This window comes from Thermobia domestica, chromosome 8, assembly GCF_964235325.1.
Source record: "Thermobia domestica chromosome 8, izTheDome1.hap1.1, whole genome shotgun sequence".
NCBI classification, from domain to species: domain Eukaryota; kingdom Metazoa; phylum Arthropoda; class Insecta; order Zygentoma; family Lepismatidae; genus Thermobia; species Thermobia domestica.
Window position 1 is genome coordinate 187,771,697 of NC_137461.1, and position 22,902 is coordinate 187,794,598.

A 22,902-nucleotide genomic window follows, 5' to 3' on the forward strand; every position below is an offset into this window, starting at 1 on the left:
TGAGATAGTCCATACTCTGTATTTTGACTGTTATATCATGTCTTGACACTGGCTTTGTACAGTCCGAACAGACATTCACGGCAATCAATCGATATCTCAAATCACTGTACGACTCCGTGAATCAAGACTTACTGATATGGCTACTCTGTTCCGTAATGTAAACAAAGAGCTGAAGTGACATAATTATGTTTTATACTATGTTATTAAGTACTTATGTATGTAATATATTTAACAAACTGCTGTAAGTTCATATTCAATTTGAACACTAAAACATTATTATAATTGACACTTTACATTTAATTCAAACTAAAACTCCGGAGCACGAAAGTATTAAATTATACAGCCACCATGCCAATATTGCAAAAAGTGATCAGCTATCACTATACATTTCCTAGGTATAGTTCTTATATTTATCATATTTAATTCACCTATTCACTTATAACCAAACTTTCATTATTTTAGTTCTCTTGCTTATTTTTGTTTCTTTTCAACAGGTCGTGGTTCTACATTGACGATTCGAAGCAGATTAGTAGTATCTCTGGGGAACTGGCATCATTTAAGAGCGGGTCATCAAGGGAAGAGATGCTTTCTCTGGATCGACGGACAGATTTACACTGGAATGTTGAAGAATTCGTCACCTAATATGATTTTTGGTTCTATTCTGTATCTAGGTAATTATTTGTTAAGGGATATCAATGGTCAGTATTGTATTATTGTATGTTCAGTTGATAAACCTTGGAAAGTTGTTTCCACGGACTTCAGATATTTCCCTTGCACAACACTAGCATTACATTAACTAATAATAGTAGAGCAGATCTTTTCATGATATACTAAAAATTAATGAATACTTCCTACCTTTAATTTTGCACTTAGAGTATTAACTTTTCCATTAATTCCCTTTTTTTACGGACATACTTTTTCTAGTGTTTCTCCTTCCATTGCTTCAGATGCTCCAAATATTGTTTGCTACAATTTATTTTCTAATATTACAGTTTATACAATATTAGAAATATAGTTACATACAGCATATATTCTTTACAAGTTGTCAAAAATTGCGTGAGATGTGAATTGAAATTAAGTCAATGAATTGTGAAATAAATTGAACAGAAATTAAAAAAAGAAAAGAAAAAGAGAAAGAAAGGATTTGTGTTACTAACGCTTAAAATGAATAAGAATTATCCTTCATTTTAGGACGAAACAGAACGGCCAAAATTTACTGATAGGAACGTGCGAATGGTTTATTCCAAGTCATTATTGAAAAGCTTAAAGATACTTTCTTAAATATTTACTGTCTGAGTTTTAAATTTATCGAAAAATCAGAAAGATTTTTGTATGTGTTGCTTATTTGCAGTATCACCGTATGACTTAAGCTATTACAGAGGCTTCAATACTTGAGACTGCAAATATGGCTTCCAATCGGACACTGACATTGAAAATTCCATAAGTATAAGTAACTAACACTTTCTAACCTTAGTTTAATACATTCATTTATTCAAACTAAAATAAAATGTCACAGTTTCAACAACTTCTAGTTGTCTTCATCAGACACTCAATAAAAATTTGTGTCTGATGAAGAATATGTTAAGTTGTTGAAACTGGAACACTTTATTATAGTTTGAATAAATTAGATTATTAAACTGTGGTCAGAAAGAGCAGGTTGTGTATATAATAAATTCCATATTCATAATTGATAAAGATACATGAAAATAGAGCTTATATCACTCGGAAAGTTCGTTGGCGTAATCTTCATTTCCTCTGGTGTCCGCAGGCTGCTGAAGGTTGGAGAATATCAATCGCCAAAACAGTACACGGAACACATAGAGGCAAAATACGGTAGTATCGGCGAATTGTCAAAACTTCTAGGGGACACTGCCAGGCTTGGCCACGCGATTCGCGAGGGTTAAGCGTGGCGTCCCGAAACTCTGGCTTCAATGCTTCAATCGGGAGATGCGTCATTTAATCACTTCTGTTCATCGTAATCATGTTAGGTTTCAAAAGCGAAATAGTTCATGTCAGTGAGATGAGAAGTAACCTCATCATCATGATGTTTAATATATAACATAAATAACAGCAAAAATATTAAGTTCTACGTTGATACTGTTTGTAGTAGATAGCGGTTTGGTTTACAGAAAGATTCCGAGGCACAAATATAATTGTGGAGCACTGTCAAGGCAACTGAAATCTCGAGCTGCTTCTGTCCTGGATATTTAAGATTGATAAAGATGTGATTAGCGTCTTTGTTGAGAATCGTCCAAAATTAAGAGAAAGTGAACTATCTAAACGTCGTCGATTGAAGGGTTAGAAATTCCAGCTTCAACGTTGATTACCGTACAACAAAAACAGAACAGATAGCGACAAGCTGTTTTTAATAGATTCAACGTTTCAAGGAAAGATACCATATCTAACCGTATTTCTCTACCATAAAGGAAAGTGGTAGAAATTTACTACTATTCCTGTCAAAGCAAAACCGATAAGTAGCAAAACGCGGTTTCTTTCAATAGATTCAACTTCCCAACAATATGTTCCATCTTTCCCATTGACTTTCTGTTTAAATCGGAAGTAGTAGAAATTAACTGTTTTTTGTTTCAACCTTGATCGCCATAAAACAAAAAGGGAAAGGAATTGCGAGAAATGGCATTTTCACATAGATTGAGTTAGGCAACTTAATGGACTTTTTTATGATAATGAATAGATGAATAATGAATAACAGCTGAAATTAATTTGTATACGAATGATGGTAAACATGAAACTAATTAGTGTGTGCATGCGGCTGCGAATAACAAAAATAAAATTTTGAAAAGCATATAAGATTTAATTTTACAATTCGAAAAGTTTTTTTAATGAAGTTTAATAATAGTATTCTTGTATTGTGAAACACGATACAGTTATTTTTAATATATATATATATATATATATATATATATATATATATATATATATATATATATATATATATATATATATATATATATATATATATATATGAAAATAGTTATATATTTTTAAAATTAAATATGGAATTAAATTCATGAAATTGAATTTTATAGAATGTCTGTGTGTCGGTGATGTGAGAAAATGTAATTAGTTTTCTGTTACGGAAGTATTAAAATCTTTTGCAAGAAATTTAATTGGATTGGATCCCTTTAAAAAATCTGTCTGGACTGTAAGATCTGGTTAAAATCAAATGATAATAATGAAAGTTTAGAACGGATTTCTGTATTTATATATATACCATTATTTAATTAATACAAACTTTTCAAAAAACATCTCTGGCTTTAGTTATATTAACCACGGAGAAGTATTATTATATACTGTTGAGTTGAGTTTGAGTTTAACGTCCCGTTCAGCAGCGAGGCTATATGAGACGTGGACCTACTGATTAACGTGGAATCCGAACCACATGAGCTCCCGCCGGGAATCGAACCCGGCCCTCCCAATATTATATACTGTATATTGTATCTTCATCATATATCTCTCACTGTCAGCATACTTATTACTATCTGTTATTATGGTGGAATGCCATTAATTATTTTCTCTTATATAATTATCTTCCAATAATTATATTATTACCGGTTTTACGTAATTATCAGATTTGGTAGTATATTGACCTCTTTCAGCGTGTATAATACATATTAACACCTTTGGGTTGAGATTCCACAGACTTTTAACAGTGTTAAACATTTATTTATAACCCTTAGAGATTTTTAGCACTGTGTATATATAATTTAGAAATATTTAACTAACAGTCCTGGAAGAAGATGGGTTCTACACTATTAATGTGAAATTAGGCGTTCTTTTTTAAAAGTGTCTGAATTTTCCAAGTTTCTAAAGTAAATAAGAGAAAATCACTTTTTAGTACCCCTTTGGGGAGCGTAAACACAAAAGTTAATTTTCCTTATGGGAGATTCAATGTTAAATTTTGGAAGCAGTTTTCTCCAATAATTATTGGAAAGGATTTTTGAGGATAATCAGTATTATCTGTTACATTTATAAAACACTCATCCACATAGCTAGTACAGCCATCTCTAGCATTATTTTAGGTAATGATCCCTTTTGGGGTACAAGGTGCTGGCTAAAGTATTACTAAAATCCCAAAATTTATTTTCGGAATGCAAGTGAGCGTCAGATTAATGAAAAATGTTGCCGTATTAAAGCTCCGATGCTCCTTTCATATGCCAGTGACCGATATGAAGCTACACTCTCTTCCAAAAATCACATAAAATTTCACGATAAATATCTTTGGCAAGGATATATGGGGAAAGTGTATTTTTCTTGATCAATTAATGTGAAATTTGGCATTACTGTAATAAAAACGTATGCCTTTTACAAATCTGGAATATTATTTTGGTAACGCACTGCCTTAAGGGGACACAGGGTGTGAAGCGTGAGATGTTAGATCTCTTTTTTAAAAAAATCCAAATTTTGTTCCAGAAATATCAGTGAGCGTCAGATATTCTGATGCTCCTTGCATGTGCCAGTAACGATTTGGGGCTACAACCCCCTTCCAAAAATCATTTAAAAAGTCACCATAAATATCCTTAGTAAGGAGATATGAGAAAAGCTATTTTTCTGAATTAATGTAAAATTCGGCGTTGTAGTTAAAAGGTATGTGTTTTTTAATCTGGAATGTTATTTTTGTAATTATCACTTAGCAGGCATAGGGGAGAGGCATAAGATGGTGAATCTTTATAAAAATACAAAGTTTATCCTGGAAATTCCAGTGAGCGTGGAATTAATCACAAATGATACAAAATTAATGTTCCGATGCTCGTTGCATGTTCCACTGACTGATATGGGGCTACAGCTACCCTTCCAAAAATCACATTATTAATTCATGATAAATATCTTTAGCAAGGACATACTGAAGTAGCTACTTTTTTGCCAATTGTGAAATATGGCGTTATCGTAGTAAAAAGGAATGCATTTTTCAAATCTAGGATGTTATTTTGATAATACACCGCGTTTGAGGGGGGCAAAGGGAGTGAATCTTTATAATCCAGTGCAATTACGGCAAAAATTGACCAAACCTAGACATTTAAAATGAAAAGATGTAACCTGTTGGAATATGTTGTACGTACCGGTCTCATTACCCTGCAAAAAAAATTTAAAAAAATACAGTTGCGGGTTTCCCGCCATTTTGAATAAATAGTCGGCCATCTTGGATTTCTCACATGCATTTAGTTTATGCCGCATAACTTCTAAACTAATTAACGTAGAAGTATCATTCTTTTTTTATTATACTTTTAATATTATAGGCAATGTAACAAGTTAATATCACTTTTCTCCGAGTAACCATTTTTGCATAACTTTAGGATAAAGTAAAAAATTTTGATTTGTATTGGGGACCATATTCTTTTCATTGCCTCATACAAGTTAACAGAGTAGAAATATGAAAAAAATACTCGAATAAAAGTTGTTGGAAATTTCATAAGCTTTAAAACGATCCGATCTATATATTGTCACTATATACAGTGTCAGAGAAGCACAATGAAGCTTCAAACGTAATCGGACTGTGCACAATTTTTGTAGATACATATGAATAAATCATTTAACATGAAGGAAAAGGTATTTATTGATTTGAGAGGGCTCTTCGTTGCAATTTCCGGTAAGTATCAACAGGTTTGGAAGTTTGGCTAGATTAATAAATAGTTCGTAAACAGTGACGTCGCCAGGGGGTGCGCAACAACCCTGAATGTAGACTTGCGCACTATCTTTCTGTATGTAGGCTTATGTGCCAATTGAAATTAGTGTTTCACATAAACATTTTAAAAAGAAGATGAAATCTATTGAAATATGTTTTACTGATGTTGTAATTCTGCAAAAACATCCAGTTGCGATTTTCCACCTTTTTGAATAAATAGACCTAGTTTAGTGCAATTAAGACAAAAATCGATCAAACTCAAAGATTTTTTAAAAAAGAGTAAGCCTGTTAGATTATGTTCTATATATTGATATTATATTAAAAGAGGCCCAAAACTCTAGGTTTTGGTTTTCCGTCATTTTTGCGGCCAGTTAATTATATGAAAACTATGTGAGGTAGGGCTATATCACAGAACGCTATGGTAAATAACGTGTTGTATTTGATGGTTATGATGGTGGACGTACCGTAAAGGATATAGAACACTGGATATGTATAAAGAAACCATGAATACGCGTAATCATTGAGGATAACATCCAGACTCTTTAATCTCAACAGGAATTTCTTTCTAACGGAAAGAACACATTCGAATTGGTATAACTTCTGACGAAATATCTTGAGAAATCTTGTTTTACTGTACATCTAGAGATGCAGACAGATTAGTTGTGTCAATCACAACAGATCTTGCAAAATCTGGTTCGTAGTAATAGTGGGAGAAGATACAGATATTTTGGTTATGATGATAGAACTCGTAACAGCTAAGACTTACATGTTTATGCCTAGCTCGAAGCCACCACATAAGATATACAGCAGTACCAAACTTCAGAGAGCATTGGGAGATATGGTGAACTGCATTTTATTTCAGCATGCCTTCACTGGTTGTGAGATAACTTCTCCTCCACAGTAAAAGGAACAAAGTTGCGTACAAAATACTGGGAAAATATTAAGTAGTGCGTCGAGAAATGGATATTTTCAACAACCTAACATTATCTGCTGATGATGTGGCAGCTGCTGGAGAAAAAGTGTGCTTAGCTTTATATAGATATGCAGAGAACGGAAATCTGGGTTGTGCAAGATTCTACATGTACAAAAAGATTGTATCCAAGTAATGCATTGGTAACACTTTCAACTTAGCAGAAGTATTTCCAACAGCTGCAGCAAATCGTCATAGTCTCCGTGTATTCTAACAAGTTTAGTAGTGGAAAAATCGAGAGATGACTCCAACTGAATGAGGCTGGAGAATTTGTGGTGATTTCCGTCTTTCTGTAATAACACTTGGACAACCTGCTCCAAGAGATTTGTTCATGCAATTGCCAATCGAACTGTGGAAACAATTGTGGGTGTAAAAGAAGATGGCTAGATTGCACATCATTTTGTAGGCATTGTAGTGGACATGGATGTGGCAATAGTACTACTTTAATTGAAAATGCAGATGAAGGAAGTGATGAAGCTGTCACCAAAACCAACATTTTTGAAAAGGAAATTAAGGAAAACTGTGGACATTCAACTGCAAAATGCCATCGAAAAAATATAATTCTCAAAGTACACTGGCGTGTTTAGAACTTTTGTTTTTAAATTCATTTATCAATGCAAGGCTTTTTACGGTGCCATACACTGATCAGTTGAATTAGAGACAGCAGTACACTTGCAGAAACCGCCCTGCAGAGGTTCCACTAGTGCATGTGAATGAAACGAATTGCGAGGGTACTACTGCCGTGTACTTCCTCTCTCGGTATCCGTGTCAGTGCAGTGTGTGATGGGCAAGACGAAGGACCGGAGTGCACTTGATCGTGATCAAATCGTCAAAGCGGCACTCGAATATTCAAAGGCAACTGTGTCAAGGTGTATCGTGAGTACCTGGCTTCCGGTAAAACCACATCCACACGGGCAAACTGCCGTGGTCAGGACCGTGTCGACGACAGGGTAGACGCCGAGTGGCCCGCATTGTTACAGCCGATAGACGGGCCACAGTGCGTCAAATCGGGGAGAGGTTCAATACAAGACAACAATTTCGTGTTAGCAACTACCTGCTCGCCATGGGAAGCCATCGACCCACGCGAGTATCCCTTCTAACAGCACAACACAGAAAACAACGTCTAACATGGACATAGGAACACCGCCACTGGACCATAGAAATGTGGAAAAAGGTTGCCTGGACTGATGAGTCACGTTTCACATTGGTACATGCTAATGGACCGGTAAGGGTGCGTCGCCAACCGCACGAGGCTATGGATTCATTGTGCCAGCGGGGACTGTGCAGGCCGGTGTGGTATTCTTATCTGGGACATGTTTACGTGGACTGAAATTGATCTCCTAACACGTGTGATACGGTCCCTCACAGATGAACGCTACCGAGATCTTGATGACCATGACCTATCTATCATTTGCTCAACTGCAACATCCGGATGGTGATCTCATCTTTCAGCAGGACAATGCACCGGCCCACCGCTCTAGGATGGCAGCAGACTGGTTTGATGAGCACTCCTCTGATTTGACAACACTTCTATCACGGTCACCAGAAATCAATCCCATCGAACACATCTGGGACGCTATGGAACGACGACTTTGCAGTGTGGACCCTCTTCTGACCAACTTGCGGGCTCTGTGGGAGACTTTGCAGCAGATACGGATTGAAATGCCACTATAATATTTCAGGCGCCTCGTGGAGTCCATGCCGCGGTGGGTAGCCGCCGTTATCAGAGCAAAGGTGGTGTGTGTTATGCGTATTAGGTAGGTGTCTATAATTCAACTGTGGTCAGTGTATATTGTTTCCCTATTTATAACTACAATCCAATAAGTTTAGTAGGTTAGGAGATGCATAGAAGATTCTAAGCACAATTATAAAAGCTAGTACGTATGGGAGGCTATTTAGTGAAGTAGTTAAAATCATTGAACAGGATATGATGTTATTTGCTGGAAATCGGATACAAAATGCATCTGAAATAATTCCGGTAAGTATATTTTCCTTTATTTTTAATAATCAATCCCTCATTTAAATCACCATTTTTATTTTTCTCTAAAGTTATATTTTCAAGAATTAATAAAGTGGATCATCGGTGCGGGCAAGTATTTAATATCCCACCAAAGAAGTAAATGATTTCTATTGTCGGGTGTGAGCTAGTAGCCTTTTCGGGGGGGGGGGGCTTAGTAAACTTTTGTTGCTTATTTGCATCTCTACTATAATATTAGAAGTATATTAAATAATAATACTTTTACATTTATTGGCTTAGAAGCTATAAGGCAAAACCTACGTGCTGGGCAAACTTTCAAGATGGCGTACTACTTATTTAAAATCGTGGAAAACCATCAAGTAGAGCTTTGGACTTTTTTTAGTATAATATCAATATATAGAACAAAATCTAACAGGCTTAATCTTAAAAAAGAAAAAAATCTTTGAGTTTGATCGATTTTTGTCTTAATTGCACTAAACTAGGTCTATTTATTCAAAAAGGCGGAAATTCGCAACAGGATGTTTTTGCAGAATTACATCAATAAAACATATTTCAATAGATATCATCTTCTTTTTAAAATGTTTATATGAAACACTAATTTCAATTGGCACATAAGCCTACATACAGAAAGATAGTGCGCAAGTCTATTTTCAGGGTTGTTGCGCATCCCTGGCGACGTCACTGTTTACGAACTATTTATTAAACAAGCCAAACTTCCGAACCTGTTGGTACTTACCGAAAATTGCATGAAGAAATGTGTCAAATCAATAAATACCTTTTCCTTCATGTTAAATGATTCATTCATATGTATCTACAAACATTGTACACAGTCCGATGACATTTGAAGCTTCATTGTGCATCTCTGATACTGTATATAGTGAGAATATATAGATCGTTTTAAAGCTTATGAAATTTCCAACGACTTTTATCCGAGCACTTTTTTTCGTATTTCTACTCTGTTAACTTGTATGAAGCAATGAAGGGAATATGGTCCCCAATACAAATCACAATTTTCATTTTATCCTTAAGTTATGCAAAAATGGTTACTCGGAGAAAAGTGATATTAACTTGTTACATTGCCTATAATATTAGAAGTATAATAAAGAAAGAATGATACTTCTACGTTAATTATTTTAGAAGTTATGTGGCATAAACTAAGTGCATGTGAGAAATCCAAGGTAGGCCGGCTATTTATTCAAAATGGCGGAAAACCCGCAACTGATTTTTTTTTTTTATTTATTTTTTGCAGGGTAATGAGACCGGTACGTACAACATATTCCAACAAGTATCATCTTTTCATTTTAAATGTCTACCTCTAACGCTAATTTCACTGCACTATTATACTAGGTAAAAACTGAATTTTGTTCCAAAAATGCCAATGAGAGTCAGATTAATCACAAGTGTCTCAGAATTTATATTCCGATGCTACACGTCAAGGAGTCATTTACACTGTTGTACTAAAAGCAAGAGCCTCGCGAGTAATAAGAATCAATCGTTTGAAGTTGAGTAAGGCTATATTATAAACCTAAGAGAGCATATTATTCCTTCTTAGAAACTACACTATTTGGCTCCGTTGACATTAATTGTTTAAATATATGATTAACTTAAGTATAAGACAGATAAAATAAATTTAGTTTTATTCAGCATGCCCACCTGAACGAGCAAGTAATAATGCGATTTATTAAAGCCACTGTGAACACTTTCTCCAACGTATCTGGAGTGATCATCTCTACTATCAGGAAAATTCTTTAAGTCATCTACATTGTTACATGATTTTTGATAGACAATTTGTTTTAGAAGTCCCCGAAAAAAATCGCATTGACTAAGATCTGGACTTCTTGGTGGCCATTTGACACTTGAACCAATAGAATATGTCGTTCCCCAAACTTCTCTTTCGAAAGATATATAGTTGTTTTTGAGCGATGCGGTGGTTCTCCGTCTTGAATGAACCATAATTCATCACGTTAACCTAAATTTATACTATCAAGTGCCACAAATTTCTTCTCTATTAGTAGTTTTTGGTACAATTGCGTTGTTACTAACTAACTAATTAACTAACTCTATGGCCTATGGAACCCGGAGGTTCAATGCCGCGTTCACAAAAGCTGTCCACTGACTTCTATCCTTAGCCAATTGGATCCAGTTTCTACTTTGTATTCCTATCTCTGCGAGATCCATCTTAATATTGTCCTCCCATCTGCGCCTAGGTCTTCCTAATGGTCGTTTCCGATTGGTCTTCCAGTCAAGACTTTGAAAGCGTTTCTACTTTCTTCCATTCTAGCTACATGCTCGCCCACTTAAGCCTCCTAGACTTGATGACCCCAACAATGTTTGGTAAACCGTATAAATTATGTAGTTCCTCATTATGAAGTTTCCGCCATTCCCCATTCCCGTTCCTTTTGGGTCCGAATATTAGTCCCAGGATCTTGTTCTCAAATAATTTCAGTCTATGTTCTTCCCCCAGAGTAAGCGACCATGTTTCGCAACCATACAGAACAACAGGCATGGTTATCGTTTTATATTTAAGCTACAAATTCCTCGATAGAGTTCGCGATGACAAAAGATTTTGAACTGAATAATAACACGAATTCCCTGCTTTTAATCGACATTTAATTTCTTCGTGAATATGATTTTCGTCTGTTAATATTGATCCTAGATATTTGAAAGTATTCACTTTATCAAAAGTATTATTTAATATTTTAACGCATCCACAATTTGCCGTATTACGGTCCCGACGCACTTCCATGTATTTAGTTTTCTCTGCATTTACTTCTAAACCCATGTCCATGCAAGCGTTTAATAAGATCTCTGCATTTCTTTCTATTGTTTTCCTATCATCCTCTATTAAATTTACATCATCAGCATATGCCATAACCTGGTGAATACCGTTCAACTCTAGGCCCTTTTTGCTATCTTTAGTTTTCCTTATAGCGTATTCCAGCACAAAGTTAAATAATAATGGTGACAACGCATCACCTTGTTTCAGGCCATTTTCGACGTGAAAGCTCGTGGACAAAAATTTTCCTACCCGGACTTTACTTATCTTAATTACCGGTAATCTAATTAGCTTTCTGGATATACCAAGTTCTGTAAGAACGTTGTATAATGTTTCTCTCCTAACCGAGTCGTACGCCTTTCTAAAATCAATAAATAACTGATGTACCGCGGTATTGTATCCCACTTCTTTTCAAGTATTTGGCGAATGGTAAATATTTGGTCAATAGTTGATCGATTTCGTCTAAATCCGCACTGATAATCTCCAATAGTTTCATCTGCGTATGGGGTCAATCTTGTTAGTAGCATATTTGAAATGATTTTATAGGATGTTGATAGAAGAGAAATGCCTCGATAATTATTACAGTCGGTTTTGTCGCCTTTCTTGTGAAGTGAAACAATGATTGATTCTTTCCACTCTTGTGGCAATTCTTCCTTGTTCCAGATAAGGAGAATGAATTTGTGTATCTTGTTCCACAATTTTTCGCCTCCAGCTAAAATTAACTCAGGCGGAATTTCATCTACACCCGGAGATTTGTGTTTCTTTAATTTCTTTATAGCGGTTTCTACTTCTATTCGGTTGGGTTCTGGAATATACGGTTCTGCGGTGTGTATCTCCTTTTCTCCACGCACATTAGTTTTTGGCTGCGTGTTCACCAAATCGTCAAAGAAATCTTTCCATCTATTTAAGATGCTGTCGGTATCAGTGAGAAATGTTCCGTCAACTTTCTTTAATATATAAGCACGAGGTTGATAGCCTTTCTTAAATTCGCTGATCCCGTTCTACATGTGCCGAATATTTTTATTTTTACTATTATCTTCGAGTTCCTTAATTTTAGCTTTCAAAAAATCGCGTTTCTTTGTTCTAAAAGTTTTGGAAGCTTCCCGCCTGATATCTGCGAAATTTTGTGTAGTTATTTCATTCGGATTTTGTAGCCAGCGTGATTTTGCCTGTTTTCTCTTCTCTGCTAGTTTAATACATTCCTGGTCGAACCATGGTTTGTTCCTACGTATTTCCGCGTGTCCCAGTTTTTCTATTGCTGAACTTTTAATGCTATCTCTAATTTCAATCCAAGTATCTTCAACACCAATGCACTCCGAATCTTCTAAAACCGAGAATCTATTCGAAACTTCAATCTGGCTCTTACTTGGCTCTCTTCTAATTTCTTTAAATTAAATCTCTCCGTTTTCGGATATTGAATATTACCGAACGATAATCTCGTATTCAACGATATTCTCGTATTATCGCTACTATCAGGTAGTGATCAGTGTCACAATCAGCTCCTCTAAACGACCGGACATCAATTATCTAGATTGCCTTCTTCTATCTACTAAAACGTGATCAATTTGATAATGTGTTTTTCCGTCTGGTGACGTCCAAGTGTATTGCGTTATTACATTTTCATCAGGGTGGGAAAAAATCATGATTCTTTTTATAAAATCATTTTTGATTATTTTTTTTTATTTAAATCGATGTTTTGGATTTAAATCAAATCTTTCTCCTCGTATAATACAAGTCGCGAACTGAAGAAAAAGCATTACGAATTAGTATTAAATGCCAATTATGCTATTTAAGTGAAAGTATTGGGGTTGAATTTTGAATTAATCCCCAATCGTTAACCTATATGAATCCCAAACAATGTTTCTTAAGAATTTTAAATTGTGGCTTTTTTTTTTTTTTTGTAAATTATAGACTTTCATTCAAGCATCATCCCTATTTATCCTAGGATCGTGGTTCATACTTCATTCTCTTCAGAACAGAACAGCCTTTAAAACGGAACATTCACATTTTCCCTATCATGTCCCTGAAGCTAAAAATTTTGAGAGAATTTGGGATTTTTTCTGATTTTTTTTAAAATTTTGATCCCTGTGGACTCCCCTGTGTTAACGCACGGGTCTCAAAATCATCTGGGAAATACTGAGGGTGTACTAAATGTGTGTACAAAATTGCAAGCTTCTATCTTGAATAGTAAGGGCGGGAAAAATATTTAACAATGAGCTAAGAACATCCCCACAATACCCCAGATGACCTGGATGTAATATAAAAATTTCCTCGGACATCCCTATTTATCCTAGAATCATGATTTGTACATTATTCTCTTGAGAATGAAACATAGTTTCAAACGGTACCATTCAAATGTCTCCATCGTGTAGGCTATCTGGGGCTGGAAAATCATGAAAAAAGAGATTTTCTGTTAAGAAATATCCCCTTTTTAATTTTTACCCCTCTGTACCGCCTCTGTTTAAAGGCAAAGATCTGAAACAAATCTGAAAAATACTAAGGGGTGCAGTGAATGAGTGTCCAAAATTTCAAACTTCTAGATGCAAAAGTAAGCCCACGAAAAATAATATTCCCAAATACCCCAGATTCCCGTATAAAACAGGATCTCAGGTAACAGTTTCCTAAGACATCCCTATTTATCTTAAGATCATGGTTCGTACATCATTTTCTTCAGAATAGAACAGCCTTTCAAATGGTATTATTCATATGTCTCCATCTTAGGCGGAAACATGGCGAAGAAAGCTATTTTTTGTTAAAAATACTTTTTTTTAAATACATTTTTGCCCCTCTGGATCCGCCTGTTTTCACTCAGAGATCTGAAATCATCTGAAAAATACTAAGGGTGCACTGAACGAGTATGCAGTATTTCAGTCTTCTGAATGCAAACTGTAGGCCTGCCAAAAAATAATAAAATTAGACACAACAAAAAATATCTTTCTTAAATTTATGACGTCATCACATCCTATGTCTCGACGCAGAAAGGCGTGAAAGCATATGTAACGTGCTCTACAATGCCTTCAGTCCTGAAAAAACGAAGTAAAAAGCTTTATTGTTACTTTTTTAATCGAATAATAAATATTTTATCCTATCACCTAAAAATAGGTGATATAATTTAAAAGGTTAAGCGTTAAGGAAAAAGTACAGCAACGCTTATCAAAGTGAATTTTTTTCCACAAAAGTTACTGATGTTTGGAAGGGGTATATTTTTAAGGAAATTGGATTAGCTTGCGGCACGAAATACATAAATTTTGCCTAAAGTTATAAGATCTAAAAAAATTTTGGAGAGGGAATAGGATACTTCTAAATACGTCCTATTATCTGGGAACAAATATGTAGACGCGCATACAAAAGAATCTTCGTCTTAAATGTCGATGGTGATTTCCCCGTTGGAATAGTTAACGATTTACAATATAAACCCTATGTTACGAAGAGAAGAAAACAGGATTGCCCTGTTACCCGTTCAAAACGGGATTTTCCCTAATCATCCTCTGTATGACACCTGTTTTCATACATGCTGTACATACTGTACATTTGAGTCTCAATGTACATATTATGATTATCGTCTGCCATAATCGAAATAATAAAACAGAAACGGGACCTTACTTATTTTCCCTTAAAATTATTTCGGAATTTGATTTAAATTAACGATTTTTATTTAAAAAATCAAGTGATTTAAATCTTGATTTAAATCGTGATTTAAATCAGACTGATTTAAATCAATCCACACTGATTTTCATCAAAAAGAAATGTCCCTTCACGTCAGTAGCAGTTATGCCGCAGTAAACCATGATTCCCCGTTCGTGTGTATTGACACATCTGATCTTAATGTTCAGCAGCACTCAACAGTGTCAGCAGCACGTGATGATGACACTGGCCGTTTAAGAATAATTTTGGTCGTCAGAAAACATCACTTGAAACAAGAATATAGGGTTTTCATTTAACTTCTCAACAAAACAGTTACAGAAATAAACTCGATCACAATAATTACTTGCACATAACTTGTAACCATATGGTTCAGCTTATTGAATAATAATAAAGAAAATTTTAATTTTTTAAGTGAACCTCGTATAAAAGCACTCTTAAGAATTTTTCTCTCAACAAACAAAGTGTGTGTGTGTGTCGCGTTTGCGACGGAAATCTTGGTAAACCCTCTCGTCTCTCCAAATAAGGTGCTAAAATTCAGCACAGGAAGCAAACTTCGTCTCCAAAAATTCCTGCCTATGGGTTGTCATAGTTATTTTTAGCTCTGACATTAACACTTTGCATCACAAGCCTCTCTGTTGCGTAGAAACGCGAGGAGACGGAGAGAAAAATTAAATCAGTCTGACAATTGTTTGTGGTGTGTTAACAGCATGTAAACACACAGTGCCTATAAAATAATATTTTACTTCAGCTAACAGTACAAACAGTACAATTGAAACTAAGCCTAAAATGCTATTTACGTACGTCTACATAATTCAATGTAATGTCAAATATCATTAGTGCAACATATTATATTAAATAAAAGAAAATCTAAAGCAACGCAGTCCAAAGCCTTCGGACAACTCTCAAAAGTTAAATCTAAAGGAGTAGCAGCACAATAGAAAAATTTCAAGACCACCCGAAAGAAGATAGAATGATAGCAAGGTACTTCGTATCTCCAACTTCAAGTGCATCCCCCTGGAACCCCCAGAAATTATCCTTTTCCACATCCAAGTGAGTGAAAAGTGACAGTGCGAAATTACGGAAACTAACGATGTAGTGAAGTTCAACCGGTAACCGGCGACTTTGCGTCTTCCGCGCTCACAGAGAAAATTATTGGGGCAAGTGTTAAATTCCATTTTGATATTCAATTATTCAAATTAAAGTGCCAAAGTGTAATTTATCTTGTATTAGTGAAGTTTCAGTGTTATTGATTAAAATCAAGAAACTATAATTACACGTATCCTTACATCATAATTTATCAAAATTACCATTATGATTTAAATTCGTATGTTAGAATTTAAGATAACGTAATTTACTTTTCTTTCCAACATTAATAACTAATGCCTATAAAACATAATAATTTTCGTATTATTAAATTGTATCGGCATTGAAAATACGATTAGAATCAGCTTTTATGTTGACTTCCCAGAATGTTCTGTCCAGTGGTTATATGGTCGGCTTTAGTAGAAAGTCCGAACTGGTATTGAAGTCTAAAGGAGACGTCCGAAACATAGAGGATCGAATCCCGGACTGTCATGAATGCCTAAGCCCTCCTAGGGAACTGCAGGACACGAACCACATACACTTATAAAGTTTCTTAAAATTCTTTGTAGCGTAGCTTTCTTAATATTTAAGCCTAAGCTTCGACGAACAAGAGATTTCGGCTGTCAACTAGTAACGGATAACAACACTTTTCTTTTTGTTTCTTCTATAGATACGCTTGGAGATCTCCCTGCACTTTTTCTAGATGCATGATGGGCACTGTAAGATCAATTGCTGCGGAACTGTTTGTACAAACGGTGAATTTGCATATCGCGCACTTTTAGTCTGAATTCTGTAACTATACAGGATCTTGTTGCTTTGCAGATTTTTTTGATAAAGTGTACCACTCAATTATATTAGCACGCTGATCCTGAGTTAAAGACTGCGTGATCGAAGATCACCACAATATGAATGTACTCTAAAAATGTGGTGAAACGACAAGAAATTCACAAACGATTAAGCCAGTTTACCTCACAGATTCACAAGCTATGCAATGTTCATTTCCGAAGAAATCGATCTAACCCAGATGTTGATTGCAGATACGAACTCCTATTGTTAATACGTAGTATCTAAATTATTTGTATATTGCAATAAGAAAAACTCTGAAACTGTTTTCAGTGCAGATGAACAAGAAGTTGAGTCAGCAATTGTAGGGTGTTTGTGAAACAAACAATTATTGACATTGCTTGAAATCAATTTACAATGGGACGCCAATGTATGATTCTGACATGGAAGTTGAGTGTTCCAATGTCTCTTAAAAACACGTCATTTAACCTGCATTCTGAATGGGCCATAACGAGCATTGAAGAAAATAAGAGAAGATAGTGTGAATATTTATTGTGTTTCTTAAAGTGATAATGGACCGGGGAGGGAGACCAGTAGTACGGGTGTTTGGAATTATGATTTCAATTCTGGAATTCGGAATGTCGATAATTTCGGAATGCTGTACTTTCGGAATTTCTACAGTTTACCGGATTCCGAAATTCCAATCTTCCGAAATTTCCTATGAAGTTTCGAGATTGCGGAATTCCAATCTTCCGCAATTTCCTATGAAGTTTCCAGATTCCGGAATTCCAATCTTCCGAAATTTCGTATCGTGTTCCAGATTCCGGAATTTCGGTCTTCCGAAATATCCGATCTTATTCCGAGATCCTGGAATTCTGATCTTCCGAAATTTGTGATGAAATTCCGGAATTACGATGTTCCTAATTCAAATCTTTAAATTTTAGTATAGATATGTGGGAAATACCACTTGAAAATGTTTGTTGTGTAACAACAGACAACGTTACCAATATTGTAACGGCCATTGTTAAATTGAACGACTTCCAACATTTGAGCTGTTTCAGCCATATTTAAATATTTGAGTGTACAAAGCCCTTGAGCTACATCCTGTCAATCTAGTTATTAGAAAACTTCGGAAACAGAAAAATTACGAGTCCAGAAGCAAAATGAGACTTGCGCTGCAAGGAGAAGACTTCTGTGTAAAATACTTCCGTCATGAAGCCAACAAGATGGTGGTCTACTTTTCTTTTGATGCAGGCAGTTGTTTTTAATACATCAAAAAGCAATAGCATAATTTCTGTCCGAAACAAAACATAAGTATTTTATCCTTCAGAACAAAGAAATGGAATTATTAAATATGACCATGTGTCTATTATCGTCCTTACAAATGCTTTGTGACAGTATGTTAGCAGAAACATCGGTTACAGCGTCGGTCACATGACCATTATATGAATCTCAAAAGATTTGTAAGTGGAAAAATCTCAACAGACAGAAAATATATCAGAACAAGATGAAGCAAGTAACAGCACAAACACATTTTTCGCTGTATGACTCTTTGACTGAAGAGAAAGATAGTAAACAGATATTAGAAGCATCACTCAAAAAAGTTGAAAGAAGCATGAAAATGGAAATTTTATCTCCGCTGAGATCCTGATACAAAGAAGGATGAAGAAAGCAGGATTCTGTTGAAGATTGTACTTTCTTAGATCCCAGGTTTGAAGATCGTTTGTGTGAAGATACTGAGATAATGAAAGTTAGAGTACTAAATGGAGAGTTAGAGATTTATTCTACCAATAAGTCGAAAAAGGCACATGATCGAGGGAATATTGGTACTAAAGGATTTGGCAGTTACCTAAAACGAAGGAAATTTGATGACAAGAACGATAAAGAAGACAGTCAAATAGAATTAAACCGGTACCTAAGCCGTGCAGGAAGAGCCACTCCTTCGGTTTAATAGTCATTCCCACCATCTTCCAAGATTAACAAAATTAGCGGAAAATATTTATGTATACCTGCTACGAGCATGCACGGTGAGTTTTCAGCTGTGGTGATCGGGTGTAGACAGATTATAGAGCATCTCCTATCGCTGAACATGCTGAATACTCTATTGTCCCAAATACTCTATTGCTAAATACTCTTTTTTTCTGTCCATGAACAAAGCAATTGTTCCAAAAACATTTTAAAAATTGTATTGAATATATGCTAAATGTTCTCATTGTTTCACATCGTTGACTCTTTATAACAGGGCATTCATAAATAAACACGAAGTATGTTTTTATTATTATTTTTAAAGGTACGGTAAACTTGTTATTGAGAAATGTATAGTTACTAGTGCCACTATCACTGCATAGATGAATCTATAGATTATTCAAATAGCATTTCCTTAGGTTTCATAACGTTAATATTACAAAAATGTTTCAACTATTACATTATTTGAATACAATGTTTCAATTGATACATTTCTTAAATTTAATGATATTTCATATGTACAGTCGTTTGTATAGCATAACATTTCCTTAGTTTTCTAATGTTACGTATTAAATATACGTAATATATATTATTATGCTGTTATTTCTATGCTCAGAAGATAAAGCCCAGGGCTTCAAAGGAGCATTGTGCTCAGTTGTTTTAAGGGAGTTCAGTGTTCGAAAGGAGCTTAGTGCTCAGTTGTTTTAGGAAGGTTAGTGCTCAAAAGGAGCTAGATGCTCAAAAGTTTAGAGGGAGCTTAATGTTCAGAAAACGCTTCGTACTCAGAATTAGTAACATGCTAAAGTGATTGCAGAACAAGAAGAAAAGTAGTGAAAAGGATTATGTTCGATTTGGTCCAAGGAAGAATTAAGGTGGACTATGTTATTTTGAGAAGACTCGGGAAAGATGTTGGAAGATATTGCAATAGTAGGTGTCATCTTATGGCAATGCGAAATTATTGTTAAAAGAAGAAAAAGAATGATATATATAATATGCTTTAATATATTGTGTTTTTGGCAGCTTTTGCGACTTATAAAATTTATTGGTTCTGAAATCTAAATTTAATATATAAGTTAAATTTATATCACTTTATGTGGAATACAAAATAGTATTAAAATGTACCAAATTTCACAATAGTAAATCCCCACGTTAAGCGGGTTTGCATATCCAGGCTCCTAACTATGAACACATTTACGATCACTCCAACCCCAATCATTTCACAGATTCAACCTGTTGCATATAAGTTATTAGGACGTAAAATTGACTGTAGTTTATACAAAAAAGACCTCTATGCATTGCAAGATCTGTAACGCCCAAATATTCACCACAAACTTATAGTGGTATCGACATAAACAAAAAAGTGTGGGGCAGGAAAGTACTTTACACAAAAGTCTAAAGAAGCTCAGTGAAGACGTACGGACTGGTCGAGCGGTTTGGGTCAAATATTCTATCAATCATAAGTTTATGTGTTCAAACCCTGTAGGAAGTATTGGTTTTGTTTCTTTTTTCCTTAAAAGTGTGTTCCTATTTTCATCAGAGGACTGAAAACATTTCTTTGAATAAATCTTTGGCAAGTACTTTTCTCTCAATTTCGATTAGAAGGGAACATTATATAAATTGAAAATCTAAAATCCAAAGCTGAAAACAAAATATTAAGTATGTCCAATATGTCATTATTATCTTTTGATTTGTAATGAAAAACAAATTATAAGCATTGATGATTTCACAAGATTCTCCCGGGTAATGGTCAATACATGAATGAGAGGAAATTAATAGAACATTATTAGTCCACTTGGAGCATGATCGAAGATATGGCCACGAATTTATGTCGACAGGGTCTCAAATTCTCCCACAAGTCATGCCCTGAAATCCACCGTTTCAAAGGTTTCCTTAACAAATACCTAGGTAGAATATTATATTTATTTCTCGTTCTACGTTTTGAAATGACAAAATCATAATTTTAAACATAATTAAAATACGATAAGCATAAAGGTTTATAGAACTAATGAAGTAAATAGTATTGTGTAAGTTATCGGTTTCTAATCGGATTAAAACTAGAATATTCGTTTGCATCGCACTTTAAAGTAAATCCTCTCTCTATATAATTCTTACTGGAAAGCATGTTTAACTCCAATTACTTAATCAATATTTTTAATAATATATTTTTATTGTGATATTTTTACTATTTAATGTCATATAGACTTCATTTCCCAAAGCAAAACCTCACAAATGTATAGTGGGCTAGTGAATATTATCAAATAAATTATCATTTCGTTTACGTAAATACTGCATCGCCTGATTTGAAACTTCGTACTTTTATTAATTAATTAATTAATTAATAATAAAATCATAGCCATATCTTATAAGAATTTCAGGCTTACTCAATAAATGAATTCAACGTGGTCTCTATTTGAAGTTCTATTTATTTGAATCCGATAGGAATACAATGAGAAACTTCGAGAACAGGTAAAAGAAAAATGTTACTTTGGTGGGACTGGAACTAACCTTTAAGAGTTCCTTTCAAGTTACAAATGCCTTAGACACTTTGTTTCTTGTCTTTAATTTAACTGATTCACTGAACGTATCTGAGTAAGTTGTCTTTATTTTCTACTCGGTTATACACGTTTTAAATCATTTCTTTTAAGCTTGAACGACAGGAACACGAATGCAAAAACATTTAGGTCAATTAAAATTATCTCACCGGGAATCGAACCGGGGACCCCGTACACCAAAGTCACACGTGCTAGCCACTAGACAAGCGGTAAGAACGAATGAAATCTGTTTTGAAGTGTCTGAAATTTATGCCTATTTCGCCCTGATGTAATATATCTATTGATGTTTTTATGTTTGCCGTATTCGGTACTTTGAGGAACGATATATGTTATTTATATAGGTTCTATTACGTATTCGCCCATAAATACTATATAAATCGTCAGAATTATTCATGATCTTTCATGGAAATTCACTGGTGCATGCACAGTAGACGGACAGTGTAATTGGAAAATAAGTTCAACAGAGATGATGTATTTCGCCGACATTATTTAATAGCTATATAAAATAGATAGCGAAAACGAGTCTACCTAATGAAGATGGAATTTCGGTAGGAGATGAAATGATGAGGTGTATACGGTTTGGGGTTGATATAGTGGTTGTTGTAGAATCTAAAAAGAAAATTAATAAGATGTAGAAAACTTGAGAAAGGCTTCTGGAGAATATGGGATGAAAGTAAATGTTAGAAAAACAAAATCCATGGAGATTGAAACGAAGCAATCGGTGTCAAATATAGAAGTAGGAGCGGGAGAAAAGAACAAATGACTAGTTTTCGATATCTGAGTAGTATTATTAGTGATGATATGATATGCGAACGTGAAATAAAAGCAAGGATAGAAATGGCGAAAAAAGCCTTTAGGATGAAGAAAATATTATTTCGTGGGACCTTGAATAGAGTTGAAAAAGACTCATAAAATGCTTCGTGTACTGTATTTTACTGTATTTATAAGGCAGAATCATGGACATTATGCAAAAATGATGAGAAACAATTGAAGGCTTTCGAAATATGTGCATGGAGAAGAATGGAGAGAAATAGCTGGCTCGAGAGGAAAACGAATGAGAGGGTGTTAGAAATGGAAGGAGAAAAATATTATTAAGAAGAGGAAGAAAAACTGGTTGGGATATTGGTTAAGAAGGAACTGTAACATGAGGGATGTTGTAGAGGGTATGGTGGCAGGAAAGAGAGGGAGGGGATTAATTAGACTATATAGAAACAGAATTAGGCTATTGGAGATATCAAAACAGAAAAATCGTATGTGAAGATGGAAAGGTTAATTAGATTAAGAAGATTGTGAATAAAACTCAACATTTGTGCTTCTGTTTAACTTGTGCTGTTTCCTTCATGCTGACAATCAACGGCTTTTATTTCAGGAAAAAGTTAACCTGAAACACAAAAATAAAAATGTCTGAATCATTGTTACGAAAATACATGATATCCCATTAATCCGTTAACGTAGGCCATCTCAGTAAGTATTAACGATTCGAAAAAATGATAAGCGGGAAAAGTTACT

The 22,902-nt window shown here is 34.7% G+C and overlaps 1 protein-coding gene across 4 annotated transcripts in view; it reads left to right on the forward strand.

Annotated features, from left to right (window-relative positions):
- eys (eyes shut) overlaps positions 1 to 22,902 on the forward strand; it is a 1,117,243-nt gene that overhangs the window by 831,332 nt on the left and 263,009 nt on the right. For all 4 annotated transcript variants that reach the window (XR_014132762.1, XR_014132763.1, XM_081769320.1 and 1 more), the window contains one exon: positions 495 to 671. Coding sequence is in view for 2 of the 4 variants with exons in the window: in XM_081769320.1 (XP_081625446.1) it covers positions 495 to 671 (177 nt within the window). In the remaining 2 variants the exon portion in view is untranslated. The remainder of the gene's footprint in view (positions 1 to 494; positions 672 to 22,902) is intronic.